Raw genomic sequence first — 27,282 nt, 5'->3', positions numbered from 1 at the left:
CATGTCAATTTTCTATATGATTTTTCCCCCTGATGAAGCATTCAGTTATATGAGTGTCCACCTGTAGCCTGAAGTGGTAAACCTTTAAAAAAGATTTAGCTCATTGTCTGCCATTTGGGACTACTGGGTGTCAGTCTGTCACCAAGCATCACAATGACCTGGTTCACACATCACTTTTAAACCATGCTTAAGATAAACTATACAGTGGTACCTCAGGTTACATTCACTTCAGGTTATATACGCTTCAAGTTACAGACTCCACTAACCCAGAAATAGTACCTCAGGTTAAGAACTTTGCTTCAGGATGAGAACAGAAATTGTGCAGCAGCGGCGCAGCAGCAGCAGGAGGCCCTATTAGCTAAAGTGGTGCTTCAGGTTAAGAACAGTTTCAGGTTAAGAACAGACCTCCAGAACAAATTAAGTTCTTAACCCGAGGTACCACTGTAGTTTATATGTAAAAGGATGTGCTGGCACACATGGTTGAAATGGAAAGTGGTTTTGTTCATCCCCTGCTCCTGTCACATTGCCAGGAAACAGGCCATCAGCCGAGACAGCATTGCATCTGAATTTAGGCTTGTGGTTTGTTTCTCTCCAAACTATGAATGGTAACCAAGGTTTGTTCTTGGCTCAATGACTGTGGTTGGTTTGGAAACCTAAGGTTTAAACTTTAGAGTGAAGTGCAAATAGCTTTATCTTCATCAGTTTGCTCATGTTTGAAATATCACCTTCCTTGAACCAAGCTGGCAGGTCTAGATTACTCAATGTCTGGGTAATGTCAGGCAGAAAGGCACACAGACAACAACAGTTAATAAACTGGGGTGGGGGGGCAGAGAGTCATTACAGAGAGAACCCTTTCCACATATCTTTAGGAATAAACTGCACTGGGTGCCATAGTATCCTAAGCTTCAAGGGTGCCACATTTGAGTGAATTCAAAGGTAGGAGTTGAATGAACACAAAGCATTACTTAATACCTATCAGCTTCCCTTGTATGTATATTGAGTTTGGACCACTTTGAGTTCCAGCTTCCTTCTAGAGCCTCACTGGTACATAACTGATGGCATCAAAACGAGTGACATTAATGAGACTTCCAAAGGCATCCGGCTTGTGTCCCATGTTTCAAATAAGCAGACACAAGCAAGCATGGGGTATCAAAAATTCTCACACATTTTGTGGAGTAGTTGTAAAATCTTTCAGTTGCATTTATCACCTAGCCTGGATTACTGATATGGCATTATGGGATTCCCAATGACATACATAATGGAAGTGTGATATACTTTCATCACTGCTGGTGTCCAGCACTATCAGGGCTGTGGATAGTGGGGCAGCTTCCTACAACAAGAATGAAGATATCAATGCAGCATTTACTGAATAGTCTGGTGGCAGTACAATTGTCAGCTGCTCTGGAACTCTAGGAATCTATTACCATCTTTGCCTACCTTGTATACTCTATCTTTGCATTCTTTGAATTAAAAAGTCTATTAGTCATCCACACACCTGAACCCCCCCCCCTCTCTCAGTGGCTACTGACTGGTGTTTGCACAGCTGGAGCCATTGGCTAAAGAGAGAGTACCTCATCAAAACAAGGACAGGTGGCAGCGCCTCTAGACATAATGTACATTTAGAAAGCATTACACCAGACACAAAATTAGAATGAGTTCTATGGAGTCGTTGATCAAAGCGATTGAAATGGTGGACATATCATTAGTCAGAAGTGCCTTTATAGTTAAAGCTATTTTGTAGAATAAGCAAAGCATAAAAAGCACAAGAACTATATGGAAATACAAGAAGATAGTACTGCAAACCAAGAAGAAAGCTATCGCCAAAAACCAGATGGGTTTTAGTTTAAAGTAGCTTTGTATATTGTGATTGAGTATTCATTTATTCTCACAGAGAGACTACAAGAACCAAACTAACTAAAAGTGGAAGAAAACCATGATATTCAGATGATAGGTATAACTTTTTAATACCGCACATTTATTCTCCAGATGTCTGCTCAGTAAGTGAAACCATACCCAAAATCAGCTTCTGGTGCTGTTTAGCACACATATTTTAAGAACCTACTTTAAATATGCAATATGCTGTCTTAACTTTGGATATGCTTTCTCAGTAATAAGATGCAGAGATTGCCAGCCTAGCAACTATGAAGAAAGCTTCATCTCATTGATTTGTATTATATAGAGTTCACTTAACAGCTGGATCTGAATCTTCAGAGCACTGTGTTAACCCATCGCCAACTTATTTGAATGTCACTTAAGAAAAATACAGAAGGAGTTTGATGTACTATCTATAAAATATGCATCACAATCTATCCAGTAAATGCGTAAGTACTTCTATGATGGGCTCAGAGACTGGCTAAGCTGAGGAAATATGACAAGACTGGGACTGAGCCCACCATCCTGTCTGACTTTAGGATGGCAGACTTTTAACAACTTTGAACTTTGGGGATGTTCCTGGATCCATCTTTGTCCCTGGTAGCTCAGGTAGCTTTAGTGCCTTTTACCAGCTATGGCTGTAACACTGACTATGATTGTTCCTGTACAGGGATAGTCTGGCCACAGTGATTCATGCACTGGTAACCTCAAAACCTGATCATTGCAATGTGCTCTGTGGGCTTATTCACACTTAACTTTCCTCCACTCTTTCCAGGTATGGTCAACACTTTAAAGCTTTGTGTCTTAATGTCCTCTTTTTTTTCTCCCTCCAGAGGTTTCCCTGCAAAATTCTGGTTTTAAAAGCTCAATTGAGAAAATATCAAACAGCAACTGATGGACTACATGGAGTTGGCTGAAATGACTGGCAGAATCCGCGATCTGGGAGAAGAGACAGTGGAAGAGGACTGGAAAAAGTTTAAAGACTATTTACAAAAGCATTATAAGTTGTATGAATGCTAAGAAAATGCACGGAAGGAAGTAACATGGGATCAGCAATTTAGTTGAAAGATATACGAGAATAGGTGGAATTTAATGATAAAGATGAAATTTGAAGTAATGTTATGTTTAAACCAAGCAGATAAGTATTTGATAAAAATAATTAAAGTTCGAGGCATAATATATGAGAACTATAAAATAGGAACTGAAATAAGGTAATAAATTGCTGTTTGTAATTTTATTATGGAGAACGCAGGAAAGGGAGATGTGAGGAAGTCCAAATAATTATGAAAAAAATGAAGTATTAACAGCTGTGGTTTTTTTCTCTTTTATTCTATGTCTATGTTTTTGTTTACTTATGTTTCTTTTGTTTGTTACTTTTTGGTGAAGGTATTGTATACGTATATGTTTGGTGATTTCTTTTTCTGTTTAAAACTTGCAATAAAAATATTTTTTTAAAAAAAGAAAAGAGAAAATATCAAACAGCAGCCCCCCTGATCTGATGTTTGCTCTGAGTGGTAAAGAGTGGGTTTCTGCAGGGAAAGTTCTGGTGCAGACATTTTTAAAACCCACGTGGACACAGAGCTTTTAAATATGGACTTGTACCTGGAAAGACCAGGATCACTGGTGGAGGAACGGGCGTGTGGAGGGAGCGGACCGCCCCCAGCACCACTATTCTGGTAGGGTGCATCGCAGCAGGGGGGGCAGACATGCACCATGCAACTCCCATGCGCCGGGTGCCATGCCCCCACAGATGGCGTGTCACACCCCCAGAACACGCACCACGACCCTGGGGCTGGCGCAGCATGCCCTCGCAGGTGGCGTACCATGCCCCCGCCTGCTCTCTGCCCCCAGTAGCAGAGTATGCAGCTTCGCCACTGACCAGGACAAAACGTAAATGTGGATAAGCCCAATGTCAGGCTACCCTTGGACCTAGTTTGGAGGCTCCTGCTAGTGTAAAACTAGATTGTTGATGGGAACAGACTACTGCCAACACATAACTCAAGTGCTCAAAAGCTTACAGTGGCTGCCCATACACTAACTGACCATGTTAAAGGTCCTTTTACACAGCCCTTAACAACTCAGGTCCAGAATACTCTCAGGGAGCACCTGCCCTATCACTGAGGTCCTGAGGTCTTTGGGAGCACTCACCAGGTCTTTGGGAGCCATGCATTCAGTATTGTGGGCCCAGTCTTATGGACTTCTCTTCCAGTTGAGGTCAGATAGGCCCCCTCATTGTTGAACTTCCAGCACCTACTGAAGACCTTTTTTAATTCCAGCAGGCTTTTTAATTCCACTTTTATTTTCGTTTAAATGCATTTTTATTTCTATTGTATTAAGTCTCCTGTAAACTGCTTTAATGTGACTGCATGATTAAGCAGTATACAAATTGTAGAAATATACAATAAAACATGGGTGATCCCTGATAATACCATTTCAAGAGACTGGCAAGATAATGGCATCAAACTATGACAGCTCAGGATGTAATGGTACAAATGTCAATGAGGAGAATATTTGATCTTGCACCTAGAATTCAGGTGCTCCAATCAACATGCAAATATTTGTTTATCACCTAAATGTGCAATGGAGTGAGGCGTGGTGCTGGCCTCCAAAGTCAGGAAAGATTTGATCAAAAAAGGCAAAGGAATAGATCTAAGTGTGGAGTGTTACTGATTTTTGGTGGTCTTAAGACTATAGAGAGGGAGGGAGAAAGAAGCAGCTTACACCACATATGATTCCTAAGCACAAATGCAAAATGTTTGTAGTTACACTGCCTTGTGCCTGCCAACTGTTACAACTGTTTGAAAATTATTTCAAACACAGTAACAGTCTCTTGTGTGTGGACAGTAATTTATGCTCTGGCAGGTCTTGGAAACTGAGCAAGGTTTCAGATCTAAGTCATTTTCTCACCATTTTTTATAGAAACACCTAGCAGAAAAAGACCTCTCCTGGTATGCTTTTTGGTGACCTATGTTAATACAGTTCCCCCTCATTCCATATATATCTACAATCTTATTCCAAACTTCACTGAGAAACTGTCGCCTTGTTCCATATTCATTGTCACACGCTGTTGGAGATGGAGAGCTCTCCCCCCTCCTTTCTTTTTTCCCAGAGAGCTGAAGGTGCTATGATAGAAGCATCCTTGCCTGTGAAATCTCACAGTAGATTTTGCCGGTTGTTATTTTTTTAAAATCTTCTGCCATTCTTGCTTTGAAAAGTGCTCACAATGGTTTACAGTACTAAATCACACAAATACTCTTAACTGTAGACACCTAAAAAGAACTCTGCCTTTCTTGAAAGTATCCACAATGGCTCAGGGCAATAAAATGCACACATATCCAAGTGCCCCTATAGGACAGAAGTAGCAGTTATCTGCAAAAGATGCTGGTTGTGTCTTTTTAGGAGAAGTAAACGCATTCAAGTAATTTATATTGTTTCATGTGGCTCGACGAGTTTTCCTCTGGAGGCCTTCCCCGTGCAGAAATTTGGGTCTTGCTGTCTCCTGACCAGAAAACACATTTGTCGGGGGCGGGAAGGATCTCTGGAGCCGCCCTGGGAGCAAAGATAGTTCGAGTTTGGGTTGCGGCTGATGATTTCTGCTTCGCGATCGACCGCCACTTCCTTCACCTCAGCTCTGAGAAAATAAAAGTGATCCACTTTCCTGTATGGAATGGGAATTCGCTCCTCGCCCGGGCCAAGAAAAAAGACTGCGCACCACACACCCACACACCAAGAGATCTGGCAGTCAGCAATTCTTAGAGTCTCGATTTTCGTACTTTCCCGCGTTTTGGGGCGCACTTCACCCCGTGGGCGCCCATCAACATCCCCGCCTGCTCCCTCCGGAGACCAAAGGGAAGGCGGGAAACGGACACGCCCTCGCCCGCCTCCGCTTTTCTTCTCAGAGCGCCTCCCCGCTTGCAGGCCCGAGGAAGGGAGAAGGCTGGCAGCTCGCCTTTTCCCGCCCGCTGTGCATAACCGCCCAGGCTTCCTCTCTCTTCTCCCAATACAGAACTTTTCTCCCTCGTATCTCGCGGCAGCAGCCCCGGAAATCTCCCTCATTCAAGTGTGCGTGCTGAGGGGAAAGTGTGACATTTCTCTCCGAAGAGACAGCCCGCGTCCTCCGGGGGTGCGCGCGCGCTTGTGTATCGGCGGTGTCGCCCCGGGGGGAGCCTAGCCTCGCGCCTGGGCTTGCCATTTGTGCTGACACAAACCCACTCACGCGCCCGCCCGCCCGCCTCCATTGCCAGCGAGGGCGTTAATGATCAGGAGGAGGCGGAGGCGGAGGCGGCGGGAAGTCGGTGGCAGGAGGGCGAGCGGGGAAAGGGTCGTGACTAGGCAAGCGGGGAAGGGAGGTGGGTTTGTGGTGGGTCGAAAGATACGCCCCGCACCGCACCGTCAGTCAGGAGACAGTAACGGGGGGAGAAAAATGGAGCTGGAGCAAGGTGCATAAACCAGAAAACACACGCCGAGGGAGGACAAGCTCCGTGCAAGGGCGCTGCTGGGCAGTTGTAGGCAAACACATCTGGGCTTCTGCCAGTTGCCGGCTGGTGGTTGAACGAGGATGGTCAGAGCGCGCGCAGGCAAGGAGACGGCGCTCAGGGGAGAGCGGAGTGGAAAGCGTGGGGAATGCCATGGATGGGGCGTCCTGTCGAGATGGGGCGCGCAGCAGGTGGCCAGTGCCCAGTCCGCGGGCGCGCGTTGCTGAAGCGGCTTGAAAGCGGGTAGCCGGTACACGGCGCTTTTGCACGGGGGTGGAGGGGAGAGGCGGGAGGACAATGCGCAACAGGGAGCAGGAGAGAGAACACGGAGCTTTTAATCCCCCCAAGTAGAGGCGAGGCGCTTCCCCGCAGGGGTGCGTGAGTGCGCGCGCCTTGCAGACTGGGCAGCAGGCGACGGCGGCGGGAGGGGGAGCATAGCCACCGAGCACCACTGATCAAAGGGGGGGGGAGGATGATGGAGGACGAGCAAACAGGGGCGAGCGAGCGAGCGCCTATTCTTAAAGGCGGCCGCGACGTGAGAATCACGCTCCCAAGTGTCCGCTGATGGCAGCGAGGCTACAGCTGAGGCGGGCATGTATACGGCATCTTCAGGTGACAGTGCTGCCTGAGAGCCTCGCTAAATGGACTATCAATCCGGTTCTGTGTCTGTAGGAAGGCGTGGAATTAGCGTATTCTAGTGGAGGGGAGAGAATAACGCCGGCTGGCCACGTTCGGGGTGTTTTGATCCCGAGGAGAGGGCGCTGTGGGCAGCGGTCTGTCCGTGGGTAGTTTTCCTTCGGCGACCAGCTGTGGCCGCGGGCGCGTCACGCTTTGCCCGCTTTACCTGGCGCGCGGAGACGCCCCCTCCCCTCCCCCGCCCCTTCACCCACCTCCCCACCCACCCCTTGTGCGGAGCGCGGAGAAGGCGAGGCGGCTCCTCTCCTTGCCGGCACGCTTCTGCCCTCCTCCTCCTCCTCGTCCGACTGTCAGTCCGTCGGTCCGCGTCCCTCCCCTCCCTTCCCCAACCACTCCCCCCCCCTTCTTCTCCGCTTCCCACCCACCCAACCAGCCACCTCCCCGGGTGAATTTCAGGGCTCCCGGGCTCCTTCTGTTTGTTTGTTGATCCTTCCTTTGGGGAGGGGGCTGAGAGTGGGAGAGGGGGGGAGAGAGGGCGGGGACTTTGGGCTTTGGAGACGGCGGCGCCTCGGCTCTTATTGCCACTGAGTTGCGCTTCTCCTCCTCAGGCTGCGAGAAGGAGCCGCCTGACCGCTTGGCACTTCTGCTGCCTTCCTCTCCTTCCACCGCTACCAGTGGTCTGGATTGCGGCGGCGGCGGCGGCGTCCCATCGCGTAGGGTGCCTTGGGGCTGCCAAGCCCGCAGCCCACCGCGCAAGTGGCCAGCCAGGTCAGTAGCCCTCGAGCGAGCGCTGGGAGGAGCAGGCAGCGCGCACCTCTCGGGTCTCTTCTCCTGGCGAGCGGATCTCCCTTCCAGGAAGGGATCGCTGGCGAGGAAGACGCCTGCGCCCCTCCTCCTGTGACGGGCGCGCTATCCCGGGGTGAAGAGGGCAGGAGGGCGGGGAGGGAGAGGGCTGAAGCGGGCCACAAAAAGTCGCCTCCGTCCTCACCGCTGCTTTCCCTTCTTCGTCCGCGTAACAGACAGGCGCTCATCTCATCCCGGCGAACCCTCGGAGACTTTTGCAACCACTTGGAGAAGACGGAGAGCTGCAAGGGGTGTTGTTACTTCCCCAACTCCCTTCCCCTTCTCACTCTTGGGACTTCCTCGGTAGTTTTTCCTCCGGTGCTTTTTTTAAAAAAAACCCAAATAAAGTCTGTTTGGAAATGGCAAAGGCAGTGACGCCTGGAAAGGGAACAAGTGTGGGGCGAGCCAGAGGAAGCCGGAGCTAAATGACAGGATGCAGGAGACTTGAGGAGATACACAACAAACAGAGAAGCGTCTCTTGTACTAACGGGACTCTTGCTGCTGCTGCTGCCGCTCGCGCTGCTGTGCCGACTGAGCCAGCTTTCTGATCTTTTTGCACCGGCCCTACTGGAGGATTTAAGATCTAAGAGGAATTGTGCGCTGAAGAGACCGGATAATTTATTCTCTTTCTTCAGTCTTTCTGTACTGAGAAAGGAAGATGGATTGGGGACTCTTCCTGCACTGTGTTGCCCTCACCATTACCCTTGGCAGGGCTTTGAAGAGTGGTAAGTGACTGACACGGAATCTCTTTCAAGTGAAGCCAGGTAGCTGCAAGCAGAGGGCCCCTTACCTGAGCTCCTGATATATAAAGCCAGCTGTGAAACTAACTAATATAATGGATAAAAGGAAGCTGAACACAAAACACTGGGTATTTACCTTGAGTTTCACACAATTTTTGTTTGGCTACCCATCCTGAATGCTACCTAATGCAGGGCTTGTCTGATTCACAAGAATCAGAATAGCCAATTACTTTAATGTTTCATCCTTTGGCAATTGCACAAGATTCCACTTTAAAACCTGACAGACAGTGAATACTTAAAAGGCAGGGTTTTTATTGAGAGACAGGGGGAAAGTGAAAGTTTAGGGTCATATATTTGATGATCTTTTGTAGCTATGAGTCCCCACAGGTACCTATTTCCAAATCCTCATCCTCCTCATCCATCTATATTATGCATTAGGGCTCACAGGGCACTTATTGTCTCAAGCTAAGCAACCTAAGGTACTGTTCATACACAACAGTTATAGGAGAAATCCTATGGCACAGACTTCACATCTGGTTTTGAGGGAGCATTTAAGAGCTGCTTCAAATTGATGGAGGCTTCAGTTCAGCAATGAAATGACACCCATACTAGCTCCCTAATCTATGCAGTTTTTAAGGATGCTCTGCCTGGAATGGTTAACATCTTACTTGCACACATGGAGGGGGGGAGTTATTAGGAGTTTTTCCTTCCCAGAGCAATTTCTGAGCAATTATTATTAACTAATTACCAAATATTTATTTTTAGTCTGACTAGGATTTCAATCAAAGTAATTAATCTCCACTTAGAATGGTATATTCTTTTAATAAGGGACCACAGTAGGAGTGTTCTTTTACTGGAGGATGTAAATCACACCTTATGGTGGAAATCAGTCTTTTCTCAATATATTTTGAAGAGGTTGGCTAATTTAGCAAGAAACAAGTTCTTCCTCTGCTCCTTCATGACCAGGAGAAGGGAAGAAAAAAGTCTTTAAAGAAGTATTAGCATGTCAGTCCCTGAGAATCATGCCGGAGATCCTGTTTGGCCTAATCTTTTTGAAGAGTGTAGCTAACTAGACCTAATCTTTCAACCTGAAGTCTTCCTTTGCAAAGATAACAGGATCACACTGTATTTCTGCATCGATTTGCAGGCAGTGTTGAATTAATGGAGATGAGTAAATAAGCAGGGATGAACTGGAGGCATAAAGTGGAGTGAGATGTATAGCGTGCCTTTTTGCTATTACGAGCAATATCATTCTCTTAAGTGCTGAGCCAACCATAGGAAGATCTGAGGGGAAGGAACTATGAAGCTGTCATTAAGTCTGAGCAGTTATAGGCATAATGTAATAGCCCTGTAGAGTCACCATGACCATCCATCTCTTCTGTAGCTTAGCAGACTCGTGGCTGCCACATCTACCTCTGTCCAGGACTTGTGTCTGCTAAATTAATTCATTAACCTTATGTTGGTAGACTGGTCCAGAGTCATTAGAAACTGCTCCTCTTAATCAAGTGTGCGAGAGATTGCACAGAGCCAGGGAGTCTAGCAGCTCCCCGCATTATCTTATTATACTATCACTTTCCCAGGAGTTACCGATTAAAGTGCTGTTGGTAGTGAGCCCACCTAAATGTCTCCTAGAGTGACTCTTGTCAAGTGACTTTCAGCAGCAGCGCTGGTTTATTTCACTCGTTTAACAGATGCCAGATTCTGCCATGTTGTTTGCATAGAGCTAGAGTGGACTTAATGAGGCGGGATCATTTTCCAAGTCAGCTTGCACGCGGCAAATCATGCAAGATTGTCTCTGAAACCACATGCAGGAGGCTTCCAGATAAATACCATTGGCTGTGGATTTTGAACTCATTGTTGCAACATCTTTTGTTCTCGGAAATGAGACACGCGATACAAACTGTCAAGGCAGAAATAAATAGTATCTCATAACCAACTCTGAAATAGCAATTCGCTCAACAACAACAAAAACCCACAGCATGCATCTCATTCCCTTCTAATTTATAGCAAATGTTTCTTATAACGGCTGTAGTTTATGCATTTTTGATGTGCACTTTATCTTTCATTTCCATTTGACCTGGTTATCTATAATAAAATTCTGCACATTTGTAACTTCGTGTCGAGTACACGGAATGCCATTTCCAGTTCACAAGAATTTTATTAGATACAGAAGTTTCATATGTCATTACTGTGAAAATGGGCTGCCAGTGTGTCGTTTGTTAATGCTTGTCTGATTATCTGATGTTAGTAGAAAATATTTCAATAAAGTTTCAAAGTGCCAGTGCAAACCTGCACAGAACAATGGAACAAGTGGCCTTGGAGGTTAGATTACATTGCCTCTGTTTCATCTTTCAGTATTTATTTGTAAAGAACCCTAAGCATGGCTTTGGAGAGGAGCAACCAGATTTTGCTCAAGATATGGCTATTTGCACTTAGAGGGCTGGGGAACTTAACAGTTTTGTAATTAGAAATAAACTTCATTTTGTTTTTCCTTGCTTTCTGTTACACTGCTCTTATCTGGTCTCCAAGCAGTGGGTGGAGGGAACTTCCTTAAAGGAGTCAACTGAATCATTGCTGCTTCAACAAATTCTACTTTGTTCTTTGGTAGTCTGGACTTGAAGATCACAGATAGCTTCCAATTGCTTAGATTTAGGATCTGATAAAACCAAAAGGGGGTTGTTGTAAACAGGAAGGGGTCTTGGAAGACAAGTTCTGTTGTCAAATGACATAGAGCAGGCTTATTGTCAGAAGGCTAAGTAAAAGAATCAGATAACATTGCTCTCTGAATCACTCTCAATTAAAACCTATTACTTAATGACACTATAGTTTCCAATAATAATTAAGAATTAACCATTCATTACTTATTAATTATTAGGTGTAAAAGCTGTTATAATCACAAAGACCTCTGTCTGGATGAAGAAGTTTTTAAAACACACACACACACACCCCTCCCCTGTTCTTTCTTTTGCAGGGGTGGTGATACAAAACCAGAGCTAATAACTGCAGAAAGCAGCTTTCTTTAAATCATAAACCAGAAAAAAATGTTCTTCAACCAGGGCTTGAACTATTGCAGGAAATATAGATGTTTTGTTTGATTGACCTGAACATGAAATGTGTTTTCTTAATCGCAGATAAATGTGGTGAAAATATAAGAATCGTGGAGCCTGGGTATCTCACCTCTCCTGGCTATCCAAACACTTATCATCCAAGCCAAAAATGCGAGTGGCTGATTCAAGCTCCTCAACCATACCAGAGAATTATGATCAACTTCAACCCTCACTTTGATTTGGAGGACAGAGAGTGCAAGTAAGTGAGATGGTCTGTGAAGGGAGCCATAGCACCATCTACTGGACAAAACGCTCCACAGTTTCTTGTTGGGGGTGGGGAAGGGAGATGAAACAGCTGATGAGTGCAAAACTCTGCGCATAAAATGAATCCCTCTGAGGTTTGAATCCATACCAGATCATATGTTTGTGGTAAAGATATTAAAGCAAGTGCTTACTGCATGTCAGGCACTATATAAGATTGTTTTAGATATAATCTTGTAATCCCGCTGTGTCGTTTTTGTTGGAAACATGGATCCATTAGCAGTTATTTCCTCTGAAACTTTTCCCTAAGCCGCTCAGTGACTTGGAGGTTGTGGAACGCCTATGCAGGAACAGTAGGGGAGAAATAAGCATTCGCCTCTGCATTCATGATTGTGCCACTGTTTTAAATGTTCTGAAGTTGCTAAGAAACGCATTGATGCTTAAGGCAAAAGACGTGTGGTTATTTAGAATTTTGCAAGTTGCAGTTCAGTCGGTATTGTTTGATGGGAGAGGCTGTACATTCATGGGGCATTATAATGTATTTTAAGAGCCCGACAACTATACATGCTTTGTTTTGCTGTGCTAGTGCCATAATTGGGGATAGCACGTGTGTGGCATGGAGGGGAAATCATCAGTTTTCTTAACTAATATTAACAGAAGTTGTTTTTAATTTTGAGTTGGTGAGGCAGTGTGAAGAAAACGTACGGAAGTTAGACTGCTAGGTATTGTGTAGAACAGAAATGAGGAACCTGTGGTCCTCCAGATGTTGCTAAGACACTTCAACCCACTCCAACCCCTTAGTGTGGTTGATAATCAGGCATGATGGGAACTGTAGTCCAGCAACACCCCTATCCCTGATAAAGGGCTTTACCATGATTAATTCTGATTATAATGGTGCCGGTTTTTCACAGAACTCCGTTTTCATGAGCATAAAAGTAGTTACACATTAAGTTCACGCCTTGGGTCAAAATATATTGTTTGAGAGAAAGGCATGAGATGGACCGCTTACTGTTGTCTGATGGTGAGTGGTGACTGCGGCCTGGCATGAATGCCATCCGAGCTGGGGACAATCTTATGGCCCTGCACGATCATTGTGGGACAACGCTCCCTCCTCGGTTTGCACAGGTTGCTGGGGGCCTGCATTTTAATGGACCTATCACAGGCAAGCAAGGGCATGTGTTTTGTGTGGTGGAGCTGAATGAAGACTTCAGTCCCTAGTCTTTACTCAGTTCTGCTCACTGGATGTATAAAGAAGCCTCGCCCAGGCTCATCAGTCAGCTCAGTCGGAGCTGGATTCTCCACCCTCTCACCCTATGTAGCATATGGTCCTGCCTGAAGGTGAGCGGGTAGGTTCAAGTCCTGCATAAGACCTTGCTATGGAAATATTCAGTTGTCGTATTTGGGGCCAGGGAAGAATTTGCCTGCAGATAAATTGGGCCCGTCTGGTGTCACAACTTGTTGGGTTGGATCCTTAGTCTAGGGGGGCACGGGAGTTGAGAGCCCACCTCACCCCTACTTCAGGAAATTGAGGGTACCCCGTTAAAGGGGTCCAGGGGGAGATGCAGTCTGGATGCCCAGACAGTGTGTGATGGCCCATATATGGCCCACATCCACACACCCAATGACTGTCCTGGAGGGATCGTCCCTATTTGATGTACATTATAGGGGGATTCTTAACCTAGGATCAACCTTGCAAAATGATCAATCAGCAGTTGGGATGGATGATTCAGGGTACATACCCAATGCCCATGCCAAAGTCTACTTGCATTTGTTACCAATAAAGTTGTGGCCTGTTTGAACCCAATATGTTTGTCCTGTGTGTTTATTGTATCTTTCCATGCTTTGGGTCCTGCCAGCAGTGGGTTCCCTGCACCTGGGCCTATAAGTAGAGCTCTCTGAGGTAATAAGTTCTAATGTAGAACACAACTTTCAGTGGAAGTGTTTTGAAGCTCCTCATGTGAGGAGGACTGAACCATCTCAAGCTGTGAATCCTTCAGCCGAACCTTTGTAATGTTTAAACCAACTCTGCGACATATTCAGATTATAGTCCCAGTTTACAGATGGGAATGAAAAGTAATGACTTTTACGAGGCCTTCCAGTGACTTTGTGTCAGAATATGAGCTTGTATAAACTTGCTACTTAGCCACACTGGCTTACTCACGGCGGGGGGAAAGGCTATTCTCTATTCACAGTCTTATAGAAGTAACAGGGAACTTGTAGCTCTCCAGATATTGTTGGACTACAACTCCCATCATCCCTACCCATTGGCCATGCTGACTGGGGCTGAAGGGTGTTGGATTCCAGCATTTGGAAGGCAAGATATTGCCCTGCCCTCTTTTAGAGCTTGGATGAACAACTCTGGATGCCACAGGTAATCCCCAAGTGGCTATGAGATTCCTTCTGGAAGAATTCCAGAAACCCCGTCTTTGAGAAACTGCTTGGACCATGCTTATTTCAAGGCTTCACTCTTACCCTATTTTCTTTCATGATTGCTACAACCCCACAGAGAACCTCTTGCATCAAATATGAATGTGAGGATGCCTAAAGAGTTGTCCTTTCTCTTAGAGAAAAAGCAATAGCAATGTCTTCAAGTTTGTGTTTTGAGATGGGGAAAAAAAATTAGAACAGGATCATTGTAACTATTTAATAATATTATTACAGTTCATCATTGCTTTCGGTTCATTTTTATTTTCATATAAGCAGAGAGAACTAATTACATGCCACAGAGATGATAAAACCAAGGACACATTAACAAACGGTGCCAAAAAAGTGTCACCATCCTCTACATGCAACGACTCCTCCTTCATATTGGAGCAGTAGCTTGTTGATCTTTTAAAAACGGGTTTGGATGACTAGCTCTAGAAACCAGTTTAACCATTGCTAGGTAGGGTGGATTAGAAACAGAAATAAATGAATAGTGAGTTCCTACAAATGATGAGCAAACAATCCAAGGCCTTGGAAGAAAGAAGCATGAAGAGGATCACTCTAGCTGTCCCTGCCAGTTCCTAGCTCTCGATCAAAATGTGTCCTTGTGTTGTAGAAAGAACTGATACCAAGATGGGCTTGTTGGAGACAGAGCAGATCTTGTTAACATAGTAGGGCATGTAGTATGTTTGCTATGCCTCTCACCCCTGTTCATTTAATTGGGAGGCACAGAAAACTGCCAAGTCCCATCCACTCTACTAAGAAGTGTTGTTGCTAAGCATGTTTGGGAAAGCCCAGGTCAGTTAAGGAGACACCTACAAGGTTTCATTGTCTCTAGCAGATGTTCCCTACGCTTGTCTCCCTATACCTTCACAAGAAATTTTTTCTTCAATTCTGAGTCGGGAGGAAATGAAAGGGAGGGCTGGGTGGTGGGGCAGTATACCTCATGATGAGGCAGACCTCATCATTATGTGTCAGTTTTCCCAATTGGAGGGGTTCATATTCTGAACCCAAAATCCTGCCACCCATTCTGAAATTCACATAATATTTTTTTTAGATGTTGTGTTTGTGAAGATACGATGGAACTGATTGTATGAACAGACTCTTAGAGGTGTTTGCATCTGAATATTATTCTCTTCTGAAGTTCAGAGAAGAAAGTGGGAGATATTTTTATCCTTTAGTGCTTGCAAAATGCTTGTTCAAAGATAACTTACACACTAATATAGCATGATAATAATAAATGCAATTGGGGTGCTGTATTATATTGCAACCATTAGGTCAGTCTGTGTAGAGCTGATATACCTAAAACCTCTATAACTTGTCATAGGTGAATTATGCCTCTGGGCAGAGTGTGTTTCTTCCTCTCAGCAGAGTATTTGTGCCTTTCAATCCAAGTCTCTGAAACCCGTCTAATTAATGTATCTTTCCCTCTCTAATTGGGCAGTTTCGTTGTCAGGCAAGGATGGGGGTAATTTTATGGGCAGAGTCTAGCTAGACAGAACAGTTTAAATTGACCTTTTGTTGAATGACTTAAATGCCTCCTGTGTTATTTGTGCTCTCTTTTAAATTCGGATCTTTGACTTCCACACTATGACCATTAACTCTGAGTGAGGAGATTTGTGTCAAACCCTTTAGGACCATATTTTCAGGAAAAGTTATTTCTTTATAGGAAACTTTTGAAACTGTATTAGGTCTCAAAGTCCCTTACTCTCTTGAGAAATTCATATTCCTTTCACCAAATCTTGGGTAAGGCAATAGATTAATGTACCAATCAGTCTGTCATGGGATTTTTAGTGTTAAGCAAACTTTTATTTCCTAACTCTAGATTTTCAGTTTATTGTCACAGCTGCAAGTGTGTAATAGTTCAGTCCATTCAATCACTGTTTTAGGTTTTTCTTAAATGCATTGTTGTAAATGAATATTTATCTGCAGGGAGAAAGAGGTAACAAGTTAATACTTCTGAGAGAGGAAATCTGAAAGAAATACAAATGTATTGGAGGAAATTAATGTATTGCTGGGATTCAATTGCCTCTGCCATTCATGTTTTACCTCTACTGAAGAGTTATAAGACACTGTATGAAAGCCCTTAGTGGTGGCAGTTGATATGGATACACACTGCTTCTGATGAGATTGCAAAGTAGATCTACAGATTACCTTTGCAAAAAAAAATAAAAAAATGGGGGGGAGCATCACTGTTCCTACAATTGCAGTGCTGCCTCCAGGAAGGCACTACTACATCTCTCTCATATGGCTACTGGCAAAATGTATACAAATTCACAGGGAGAACCTCTGGTTTGGAGGCCTCATTAGGTCTACCAGGTCTCCCTAGTTGGGTTGTGAGGCCATTTTGGGCAAACTATGACCCCTGCCCTGCACCTGATGTTATATGTGGGGCAGGTAAACAATTGGTTCAGCCGAAAGCAGGGTTTTGATCCTCCTTGCAGAGGCATGAGGCATTGATGACAATCTGTTAATAAATAAATAAGCATAATTAAGGGCCTTCTCCCTTACGGATGTCTTTCTGTTCTCCTGCGTAAGCATTTTGAGGCAAACATTGGTCTGAGATTCATCTCACAGCATGGAGTTCCATGTAAAGATTTATGGAGGAAAGCAATACAAGTTTTCAGTGGAAAAGTTTTTGCTAGGAAAAGAGGCTTTAGTTTCTCCTTACTTAAGACAAAGGTCTTACGTCCTCCTAGGTTACACATCAATTCTCACTTACCTGGGAGTGAGTTCCATTCAACTCCACAACACTTATTTCTGAATAGGCATGTACAGGAATGAACCATTAGACCACCAGAACTATTCCAACCTAAAAACAAAGGGCATGAAGGTGGTGAATAAAAATTGCCCCAATTATTTTATAATTACTATGTCACATATGATCACGAGTGCCTTATTTACTGTTTTAGATGTAGTTACATTTCAGGATTAATAAATGTTACTATGAGAAATCCATTTCTTTCCTTAACTATTGAATATATTCCACAGGGAGGATGAGTTCAATGACCTCATGATATTATGCATCATATAATTCTCGTGCTGAAAGTTTCTTTGAGCAAGGGGGTCATCTTTCATCATTTGTAGGAACAAAGCTATAATCGTAATTAATTAAGCATACGATTAAAAACGAGGACAGAATAACCCAAGAAATACTCTGTAATCAATAGAGTATGTGGAACAACATACTCAAAGCCTAAAAATCCTAAGTGTAACATATTATAATCAAGATTTTTTTTAAAAAAAATATGATAATGTAATTCTGTACCGCTTTGAACAATAGCTGGAATTACATGTCTGCTTTTAAGTGGAACGAGTCCAAAATTTGGGATCTTTTTGCAGCAGATGAATGTGATGTGCCTAGTGATTACTGTATGTAATTGCAAACATATTTATTATTAATAGTCTATGTTGGTGAACAGAATATAGTTAAAAATGAATGGAGGAAAAGATAAAACATGAGCTTATTACCTCCCTTCCCTCCCACATTTGTTGACAGTTTAAAATGCTTTCAGGGTGAAACTCTACATACTCTACCATTTGTTTGTGCTAATGTCCTGCTGCGTACATGTAGTTATCCTGAATCTTGTAAAACTTTATATCTGGATAATAAACAAGAATGCCACTGATTCACAGTGCTTTGAATTTATGGAACTTTTCCGGTTTCCCAGCAATGCAAACTATCAGCATGATAATTTATAATGGTTTGTGACAAATGCCGCTGAGCAAAGAGGTGTGTGGTTACATTCAGATCAGATGTCATCAGCTAGGGAGCAATAAAAATTTCACAGACACCAGGTTAAAAACATTAAGAAAATGAATGTGAAGTTTCAGAAGACAACGTTTTGGAAAGGTGGACGGGGTGAATGGAGAAAGCCAAATAGCGGTTTCCTTCCTAACAAATTATTGACTCTTATTTCCAGAGTTAACAGCATTTTTTTTTTTACAGGAGTTGCAAAGGCATAATGTCACCGAAGTTTTCATTACTCTAGTTTCAGTGGCCATAATTTAGATATGCAGAGAGCAATATCATCCTTGTTTGACAATTACTGAGTGTGCATGTTCTGTTGTCAGATCATTTCAAACAGAAAATTCACTTGGATTTGGAAACATTGAAAGTGTAGAAAGAAGGGCTTGATAGTTAATTGTTCTTCAAATTGGTTTTAACAGGGATTAGTTACATGGCTGAGATTAGAGCTGTACAAGGATTGTTATCAATTACAGTTCTTTAGTAGGGGAGAAAGCTATTACAAAATATGTTTGTTTACATAGAAGTAGATGGATTAAAAATCAAAAACAGATGCTACAGTTCTAACTATTAACAGGAAATCCACTCAGTGTATTTACCATCCTGCAGAAATATGGATAACATAATTCTGTTGTAAACCAGTATCCATAAAAGTCTGAATCCCATCAAGTAAGGAATTGGCTCTGGTCCTGGTATAGGTTTTTGAAAGCAGAAAGTTGTGTTGTACATTAGTAATTTCACTATCTTGTTAAACCCTCCAACATGATTCAGATGAAGATAGGGACATTTCGCATCCCCCCCTCCACCAACTGAACCTCCTCAACCCCCCCCCATTTTTTGCCCCCCACCCCCGAGCATTTCTACCACCACTACATCAGTAGCACACAAGCTCTACACCAGGCATAGGCAAACTCCGGCCCTCCAGATGTCTGGGACTACAATTCCCATCATCCCTAGCTAACAGGACCAGTGGTGAGGGATGATGGGAATTGTAGTCCCAAACATCTGGAGGGCCGGAGTTTGCCTATGCTATGCCTGTAGTCTATGCCATCTAAGAAAAACCCTTAATCCCGGTTTTATTTTATACTTTTGTAGATTTACAAAAAGAAAAACATACATCAATAAGTCAATCTTAGAAAGTTGGAAGATTAGACATGGATACACAAAGCTTTTTAAAAATAAAATAAACAAATAAATCAAGACTTCTTGCACTCATCTCCACGCCCCCTTTCTTCCTACCCAGGGCAGCGCCGCCCTCTGCCTGCACCTCAGAACCAGTGTGTCACGCAAGGTTGGGCCTTGGTGGCAGCAGGAACCTCTCCTCCTTCTCACCTGCTCTTTGAGCTTCCAAAGGGAAGAGGGCAGCAGCAGTGGCCCTGGAGAGGCAATAGGATGTCCCCTCGCAGCTGCCGCTTCAGCCACTGCCATCGCTCAGGACAAGTGCTGGCTCATCCAAGCTCAGTGGCAGTGGTGCTGGTGCGGAAATGCAGACATTCCCGGATCAAATCAGAAGCCAGGATGGCTTTCATAATTCCAGGAAAATAGGAACACTTGGAGGGTACGGCGTATGTGCCAATTAAAGGCCAGATCCCTTGCCAAACTGCTATTGAAGAATAAGGGTTAAGAGGATCCATGTAGAGTTCGGCATATGGTGACAGGTATAGGTGAGCCAGGACACTCTTAGTAGTGTTGTTCCCAAAGTTCCCCTTATGTCCACTAAGACCTTTGGTGTGGCATCACTTTCCTTTTGGAATGTTATTCCAATATTGACATTTAGGCATCTACTTTAAACTCGGCTTACCCTGAGAGGTGATCCAGCGATGTAGATATATTAATCTGATCTGTGATGTATTTTGTACTTATTTTATGTATGCAGTTTCTTTATTGATTTTTATGCTGTTCGCTGCCATGATATATATTATTTCTTAATGTTGGGTTTATAGAAACTTTTGCAAATAGGAACTGTGAATTCTTCCCTGGCTCAGTTTTTTAAAAAACAACTACCTGAGACAGAGAAATTATTCTCTGTCTTGCCCTCTTTATCAGTGATCTGTTTAGTTCCCTGAAGCTTGTATCCAGGGACGCGGACTTATAAAAAATATTGGGGGGGCCGGGAAAGCTCGCGAAATGTAAATAAGCTCATGAATATGCAAATAAGCTCATGAATATGCAAATAAAGTGGCGCCGCCCCCTCATGAGCGAATAGGAGAGAGCGTGCTGCTGCCTATTTATCAGCTCCGGAACAGCTGATATGCGGGAAACCTGGGGCTAGAGGCAGGAGCCCCCGCCCCCGGGGATTCCCCTGTTCTCGCGGGGGACGGCCGGGGCTCTCCGGCTAGGGCGCGCGGCTGGCTGGCTGGCGAGGGAGCAGGTGGGGAGGAGGCGGGGGACGGCGGCGGCGCCCGAGATTATTGGGGGGGCTGAGCCCCCCCAAAAAATTTTTTGAGGGGGCTCAAGCCCCCTCAAGCCCCATGGAGTCGGCGCCTATGCTTGTATCCAAGCCAGAGTTTGGAGAATTGTATTGGAACCTCTTCTTGCTGCAGACAGCTGCCCCATTCACAACAGCAGACTTGAGCCTTCTAAGACCCTCTAAGGAATAACCCTATAAGAACCTTGTTCCCCGTGGCCCTGACAAGACTGCTAGGGCAGAGAGCATAAATATCAGATATGCTTGAGTTCCACCACCTCTCATTTTACAAATTAAATCGGGGCTGTTTAACTATATACAGCACATTGCTGGAATAGGCCCAACTCATCAGGCAGTCTGCTTTGTGCAGCCTAGCTGCCCTGTCCTTACCATTTACTTACCACTACTCTAATTTATAAGTCATACACAAAATGTAATTAATGCCAGTCAACCTTACTTTTTAAAAATTAAAAAACGGGTCCTGTCAAACAAACCCGATTTCATGATTTGATGAGATTAAAGTTGGGCTGTTGATAGTAACAGAGTTCATGTAACATCTTTTTTACTTGTCCACAATAATATATATGGTATGCTGCTGTTGTTTAGTACTTTAAAGTTTTTTGTTTCTTAAGAGTCCCACCATCTGCTGTTGAAGGCAGTTTCAAAGCTGCTATGCTTTGATGCTGTTGTGGAATGGAATACAGCTCCATAAAGTCATATTTCGTGTGAATCTCATTCTAAATAGGATTATCGTAATAGAATTGTAGATGGCCATCTGGTCTAACCCCCTGCAATGCAGGAATCTCAGCTAAAACATTATTATCATGACTATATGAATATGCTTGGATTTATTTTGTTCTGCTGCTGTTATGATTGTCTTTCAAAAATTCATGGTCCCCGACAAATTGTATTCCCTTTTGAAAGTGCAGAGCCTGCTGTCCCATTCAGTGACTGAAAGCAGATTACATCTTCTATGTTCTGGAAGTACAAAGTTCCAGAGGAGTTAGCCTCAAATACCCTCCATCTGTATAGACCTGCCCAAATGTTAAGCTGTAGAGATCCTGCTCTTGGTGCTGCCAAGGGTTAATGGCACATGCAAAAGCCTTCTCTGCGATGGCCCATTGGTTATGGAACTTCCTCCCCTTGGAGCTGCATCTGTCATTAAACTCTTTTCATCGGTTAGTCAAGACACACCTTTTTTTGCCCAGGCTTTCGGGAGCAGGTGCATTATTTACATCAGGTTATTTCCCCTCCATGCATGTCCAAAGTCTGTTTTGGAGGGGGGGGGACAATTCGGCCCGCCAGTCGGTTTAATCCGGCCCCTGTGGCAGTTTATTTCCTGGGGTAAAATCCTAAGAAACCCTCAACAACTTCAACCCTAAAACTTTGGTTGGCCCTCACGGCCCTTCACTTCATCAGATCTGGCCCTCTTTGAAAAAAGTTTGGACACTACTTCTTCATTGTTGCAATCTTTGTGTTTTAATTATGGTTTTAAATGATGCTTTCATGTTGTTTAATATGTCTTATTGAATGTATGCATCCCACCCTGGTACCTTTCAGTGAAGAGCAAGTAACAAATTCAGATAAATAAGCAGACAAAATACCACCTTCGTAAGACCTTCAACCTAGACCCTACTTTATGTCCTCATTGATCTTTGAAATACATCCGGTTGGAACCAGGGTCTTTTCAGCCGCTTTGCAATAGTTAGAACAAAGAAGAGCTTCCAGGCTTAAAAGTATGGTTTTTTAGGCAAACGGACACCTCTCATTTGAGAGATAAAGTACTGCCTAGAACTTTGGTAATTTAAGACTTAGACCTATTGTACCTGGTGCCCTTTAGAAGTTTTGCACAACAACTACCATCGAACTCGTTCAGCATGGCCTGTGGTCAGGGAGGATAGGAGCTGTAGGTCAGCAACATGTGAAGGACCACAGGCTTTCTATGCCTGGTCTCATACTTTAGCAAGTGTCCACACTGAGTTGTCTTGTACAATAACACCTCATGAAACCTTCACATGAATAAGGGATGGGGAGCAGGGCTTGCTGCCACGATCTTGCTTCTCTGCACATGAACATCTTCACTTACCCAACATTTAACATCTATTTAAGGGCTTATTTCTTCCTCTTACCTTGAAATACTACGGTGAAAGATTAATAGCCCATAAGGTATTCAGATAACAGGAGACTCTAGTGGATCATTAAAAAGACTATAGAAGTATTTGCCCTTGTTTTATAGGGCAAATACTTGTCTGCTTGCCTTCTAAAGACAAGAGGTTCTAAAGATAGTTCAGGGTAATTTTCATATGGCTCTGAGTGTAAAAGAGAGTTGAAAGATGTTGGGAATTATATTGTGCTCCTGATTACTGCCTTTAATAAGCACTCTTTTGTTGCTCATCCAAGCTTTTAGCCGCTGTGAAAAGCCTCCATTGTCAAACTATTTAAGTGGCTTTTTGCTGAGTAGCCTTGTCTACACTGAACTTTTGCAAGGAAAAAAATTACAGCCAACTACTGTCCCTGAATGCCTCCTACTTGAGCAGGTATTTTCTTTCGTTTGTTTTAGATGAATGAGCCAAGGAACATTTTAATATGGCGGTAGTAGTGCATTTAATAATTCCCCGACCACTTAAACTGGCATACTCACATCATCTGATTGATTTCAGCAGAGCCTAAACACAACTGTGCTGGCTGTAAGAGGGATCTGCACTGTTTGTAACTGTTGCTTCTTTTTCATAAGTAGAAGAAGAAGAGTTTGGATTTGATATCCCGCCTTTCACTCCCCTTCTTTTTCTTCTTGCGAGTTTTTCATCTTGCGAAGCACGTTTTCCCATAGGAATGCATTGAAAATCAATCAATGCGTTCCTATGGAGACCGTCCGGGGACAGAGGGGAAGCGCCGCGCGCCCCCGGACCTGTTTAAAGCAAGGGGCGGCGGGGAGAAGATTGCTTCAAAAGAGGTGCGGGGACAGCGGGGAAGACACGCTGCGCTTCCCCGCTATCCCCGGAGCTTGCGGGGCAAGCTTCGTTTTGCGAAGCAAGCCCATAGGGAAATGCGTCTTGCGAAGCGGCTAAGAAAACAAAAAACTCCTTCGTCTAGCGAGTTTTTCGTCTTCCGAGGCATTCGTCTTGCGGGGCACCACTGTATGTTGCTTATATTAGTGCATTTGTCTATAATCAATGGAGCTGCAGGAAAGGTTGGTGTTAAATTGGTATAAGAAGAATTCTTTCATTCAAGACTAAGTTGATGTTTATAATATAGACCACACAAGGCCTGGTGTGAACAAGGATGTCAAGAACACTTTTTAAAAGGCAGAACAAAAGGTCAGGGTCTCTTTCCAAACTGAAATATATAGTAATTGGAATCCTTCCTTTCATATGATTGTGCTTCTTAGTGTTGATTTAATTTAAACAACCTTTTCCTCCACATGTTTAAAAAAAGAGGTTTGTTTGCTTAAAATGTTAACTTGTTGCAGTCTACGCCTGCTGATGATTACAAGGAATCAGTCTGCATGGTACTGGTTGATAAACAGAATTAATCTGTTATTTGATGTTGTTAATAGTCTTTAAATACAATATGCTTTGCAATATTCTCTATTTTTATGTCTCTGTGTGTAAGTATTATATAATAATATGCACAAAGACTTACAAACAGGAGTGTATATTGTACATACACACATATATATCAGTTTCTTCAGGAGTTCCAGAAGTAAATCTAGCAATTAAGCTATAATAGCCATCTTAAGGCTGATAATTAGGTATAAGAAAGAACATGAGAGAGGATTAGCGTTCAGATCATGTTCCAAATGCTTCTTAATTGGCTGTTTGTAATCAATCCTAATTGCAGGAGGCTGTGATTTGGCAGACAAAAAGAATTTTAAAAGTTTTTAATACTATTTTCCCCTTTAGTTGACTTGGATGTAGTTTTTAGGTCAGGATCCAGGGGGTATGATATCAAACCAAATGTATTTGCCAGCTATGGGAATGGTTCAAAAGAACATGAAAAGTTCCTCTAAAGCTATTTATTTGAGATTTAAATATCGTATTCCTCTGAGCTTACTCAAACGAGTGAGCTGAACTCAGGCAAAGTCTTACAAAATGTTTTGAAATTCAAATTCTCAAGGTGATTTTTGTCTGCCATTGGCTTATGGTTTCATTAAAGTCCCATCGGTAGCTCTTGGTTATATTCACAGTAATGGTGAGTTCTTAACATTAAATAAGAAAAACAATTATTCAAACAGAGATGCCAAATGCCTGCTACCACTAGGAAAAAGAAATATCTGGTCACAGGGTTAACAAGATCTATGGACCGATCCTGTGAATGGATTTTCCATCTCTGTGGCAAATTGCCCAACCTCCTTGGTATATTTTCTATTAGAACCTACAATCTAAGTTGGATGCCAGGATCATCATGCAGTGAGTTTCTCATCCACCAAAAACATGGGTTTGTCCCTGTAGCAGACTGTCCAATTTAGGGAAGCTTTCATTCTCTGCAACCAGAACTCTCCTATATATTTCCTAAAAAGGATCACTCAGGATATCCTATCCTTAACAGAGTCCTTCAAGTGATGCTCGGTATCATCTAGAAAGCTTGTTCCATTGCTGGAACAAGTTGTGAAGATTTCCCTAATTTATGCATTGCACCACTGCCTATTACTCACATTGTTTTGCCACTTCTTTGCACACATTTGAGCAGCTGTATCCACCTACAACACTAAACACCACCTTTCATGACACTGAAACAGCAAAGAAGTTATTACTTCTAAGCTCAGGTATGAGTTGTGAAATATGTACTGTATTGGAAAAGCTATACAAAGGCAATTATTTAGCTAAAAGCTCTCTTTCCCAATTCAAATCTATCTCCATTAAAAAAAAAAATTAAAGAAGAGACGTAAGATGGCTTTTCTCAATAGGTACATCTCCCAGTTGCTGAGTGTTTTTTGACATTCCCACAAAACCCTTGGGAACTTTGTGTCACAATCCTACAAACTTTTATCAATGTGTATATTCATATCTGGGCTCAAATCCAGAATGTCTGTACATAGATTTATAATGGACAATGTGAGCTATTCTATTACAAAACAGGCTGCCAAATACTATAAGTCAAAGCACTTTTCTAACTTCTCTTAAATATTTCCTAGAGACAAAGTGCAAAAGTGAAAGTCTTAACACTGCATTGTGGTTGGGGATGAGCAGCTGCACTTTATGCGATATGCAGAGAGAGAGAGATCCCAGTGCATTTGCTGATGAAGCCAAACGGTAGTTTAGAGGCTTGTCACATCAGCAAATAAGCAGCGACCACCACAAGGGCATAAAGGCTCATCTAAACATCACCACAGAATCAAGACAGGGAATAATCTGTCACCCCTTCCAATTGCTCTTTCCCTTTTATTCCAATCTTAAGTTCAGTTCACCCCATATCTCTACCAGGTTCCAAACTCTTTTACGTATAGTGGTACCTTGGGTTACATATGCTTCAGGTTACATATGCTTCAGGTTACAGACTCTACTAACCCAGAAATAGTACCTCGGATTAAGAACTTTGCTTCAGGATGAGAACAGAACTCGTGCTCCGGCGGCGCAGCAGCCCCATTAGCTAAAGTGGTGCTTCAGGTTAAGAACAGTTTCAGGTTAAGAACAGACCTCCGGAATGAATTACGTACTTAACCCGAGGTACCACTGTATTTTATTTTAAGAAGGTAAAAGGTAAAGGGACCCCTGACCATTAGGTCCAGTCGTGACCGACTCTGGGGTTGCGGCGCTCATCTCGCTTTATTGGCCGAGGGAGCCGGCGTACAGCTTCTGGGTCATGTGGCCAGCATGACTAAACCGCTTCTGGCGAACCAGAGCAGCGCACGGAAACGCCGTTTACCTTCCCATTGGAGCAGTACCTATTTATCTACTTGCACTTTGACGTGCTTTCGAACTGCTAGGTTGGCAGGAGCAGGGACCGAGCAACTGGAGCTCACCCTGTCGTGGGGATTCGAACCGCCGACCTTCTGATCAACAAGTCCTAGGCTCTGTGGTTTAACCCACAGCGCCAAACTCTCCATCAAAATTCATATGCCTATTTGTGTGCATTTATCCTAATAAATGAATTTTTGCAAGAAGTTCTTTGTAATACAAAGCATATTTGCACATTTCCATCCCTTTTTGTGCACACTTTTCCCCAGTACGTATATGTTTTTTGGTTGAATAACTAGAAAATTGAGAGAAGCATGAATTTTGAAGGACAGCTGCCTTTTTATTCATCTATTGATTGGGATCTTTATCCCTAGTCTAGAGCAGGGCAGGTAAGGTCAGATGGCTGTTCCTCTTCAGGGTGGGTGCATAAGCAATGCAAGCTGGTGAAAAGACATTCAGCAGCCACTCCTTCTGGTTCTCAAAAGGTTGCTTCCTTGCTTGTGCAGAGGGAAAAGTTGCCCACCAGTCATTCTCTCTGCAGACCCCACAATGGGGCATGTCTCTTGTTGCCCCCTTCTGCCAACGTCGGGCATTTTTAAAGGGCTGCAGCTGCAGCTGTTCTCCACCTTCTGGACAACAACAACCAAAAGAACACCTTTTATCTTTGTTAATGCATAGGGAACCAATCATTTGGAATGTGTAGTGATTTAAAAAAGATGAGGGGGAAAAGTTATCTAAACTAACAAAGCAAAACAAAAGAAATGAAGTGGTAATTCTATCCATAGGAGACATGTTACTGCTTAAGAGAAGAGCGTATAAAAGGCTCGGTTCTAACTGAAAACGGAGCGGCAAATGCCATCCATTTGCAAGTAATTTCAAGTACAGTGCTTATTGTCTTTATAGAACTAGTCCGTTCTGCATTAGCAGTGTTC

At 43.5% G+C, this 27,282-nt stretch overlaps 1 protein-coding gene and 1 long non-coding RNA gene across 5 annotated transcripts in view; one reads left to right on the top strand and one right to left on the bottom strand.

Moving 5' to 3' along the window:
• LOC309515138 overlaps positions 1 to 11,776 on the bottom strand; it is a 29,388-nt gene extending 17,612 nt beyond the window's left edge. For both annotated transcript variants that reach the window (XR_014212312.1, XR_014212313.1), the window contains exon 1: positions 11,667 to 11,776. This is a non-coding gene — a long non-coding RNA (uncharacterized lncRNA). The remainder of the gene's footprint in view (positions 1 to 11,666) is intronic.
• Positions 7,754 to 27,282, top strand: part of NRP1 (neuropilin 1) — a 125,110-nt gene continuing 105,581 nt past the window's right edge. For 2 of the 3 annotated variants that reach the window (XM_082192227.1, XM_082192226.1), the window contains exons 1-2: positions 7,755 to 8,551; positions 11,698 to 11,872. In XM_082192227.1, the coding sequence (XP_082048353.1) occupies positions 8,485 to 8,551; positions 11,698 to 11,872 (242 nt within the window). In that variant the 5' untranslated portion in view covers positions 7,755 to 8,484. Of the gene's footprint in view, positions 8,552 to 11,697; positions 11,873 to 27,282 lie in introns of all 3 variants that reach the window. The other variant, XM_082192228.1, reaches the window with a different exon arrangement.

The sequence above is a fragment of the Podarcis vaucheri genome (assembly GCF_965113315.1).
Source record: "Podarcis vaucheri genome assembly, chromosome: 12".
In the NCBI taxonomy this organism is placed as follows: Eukaryota; Metazoa; Chordata; class Lepidosauria; order Squamata; family Lacertidae; genus Podarcis; species Podarcis vaucheri.
Note: the sequence above shows the minus strand (reverse complement) of the source record. Positions and strands in the feature narration are given on the sequence as shown.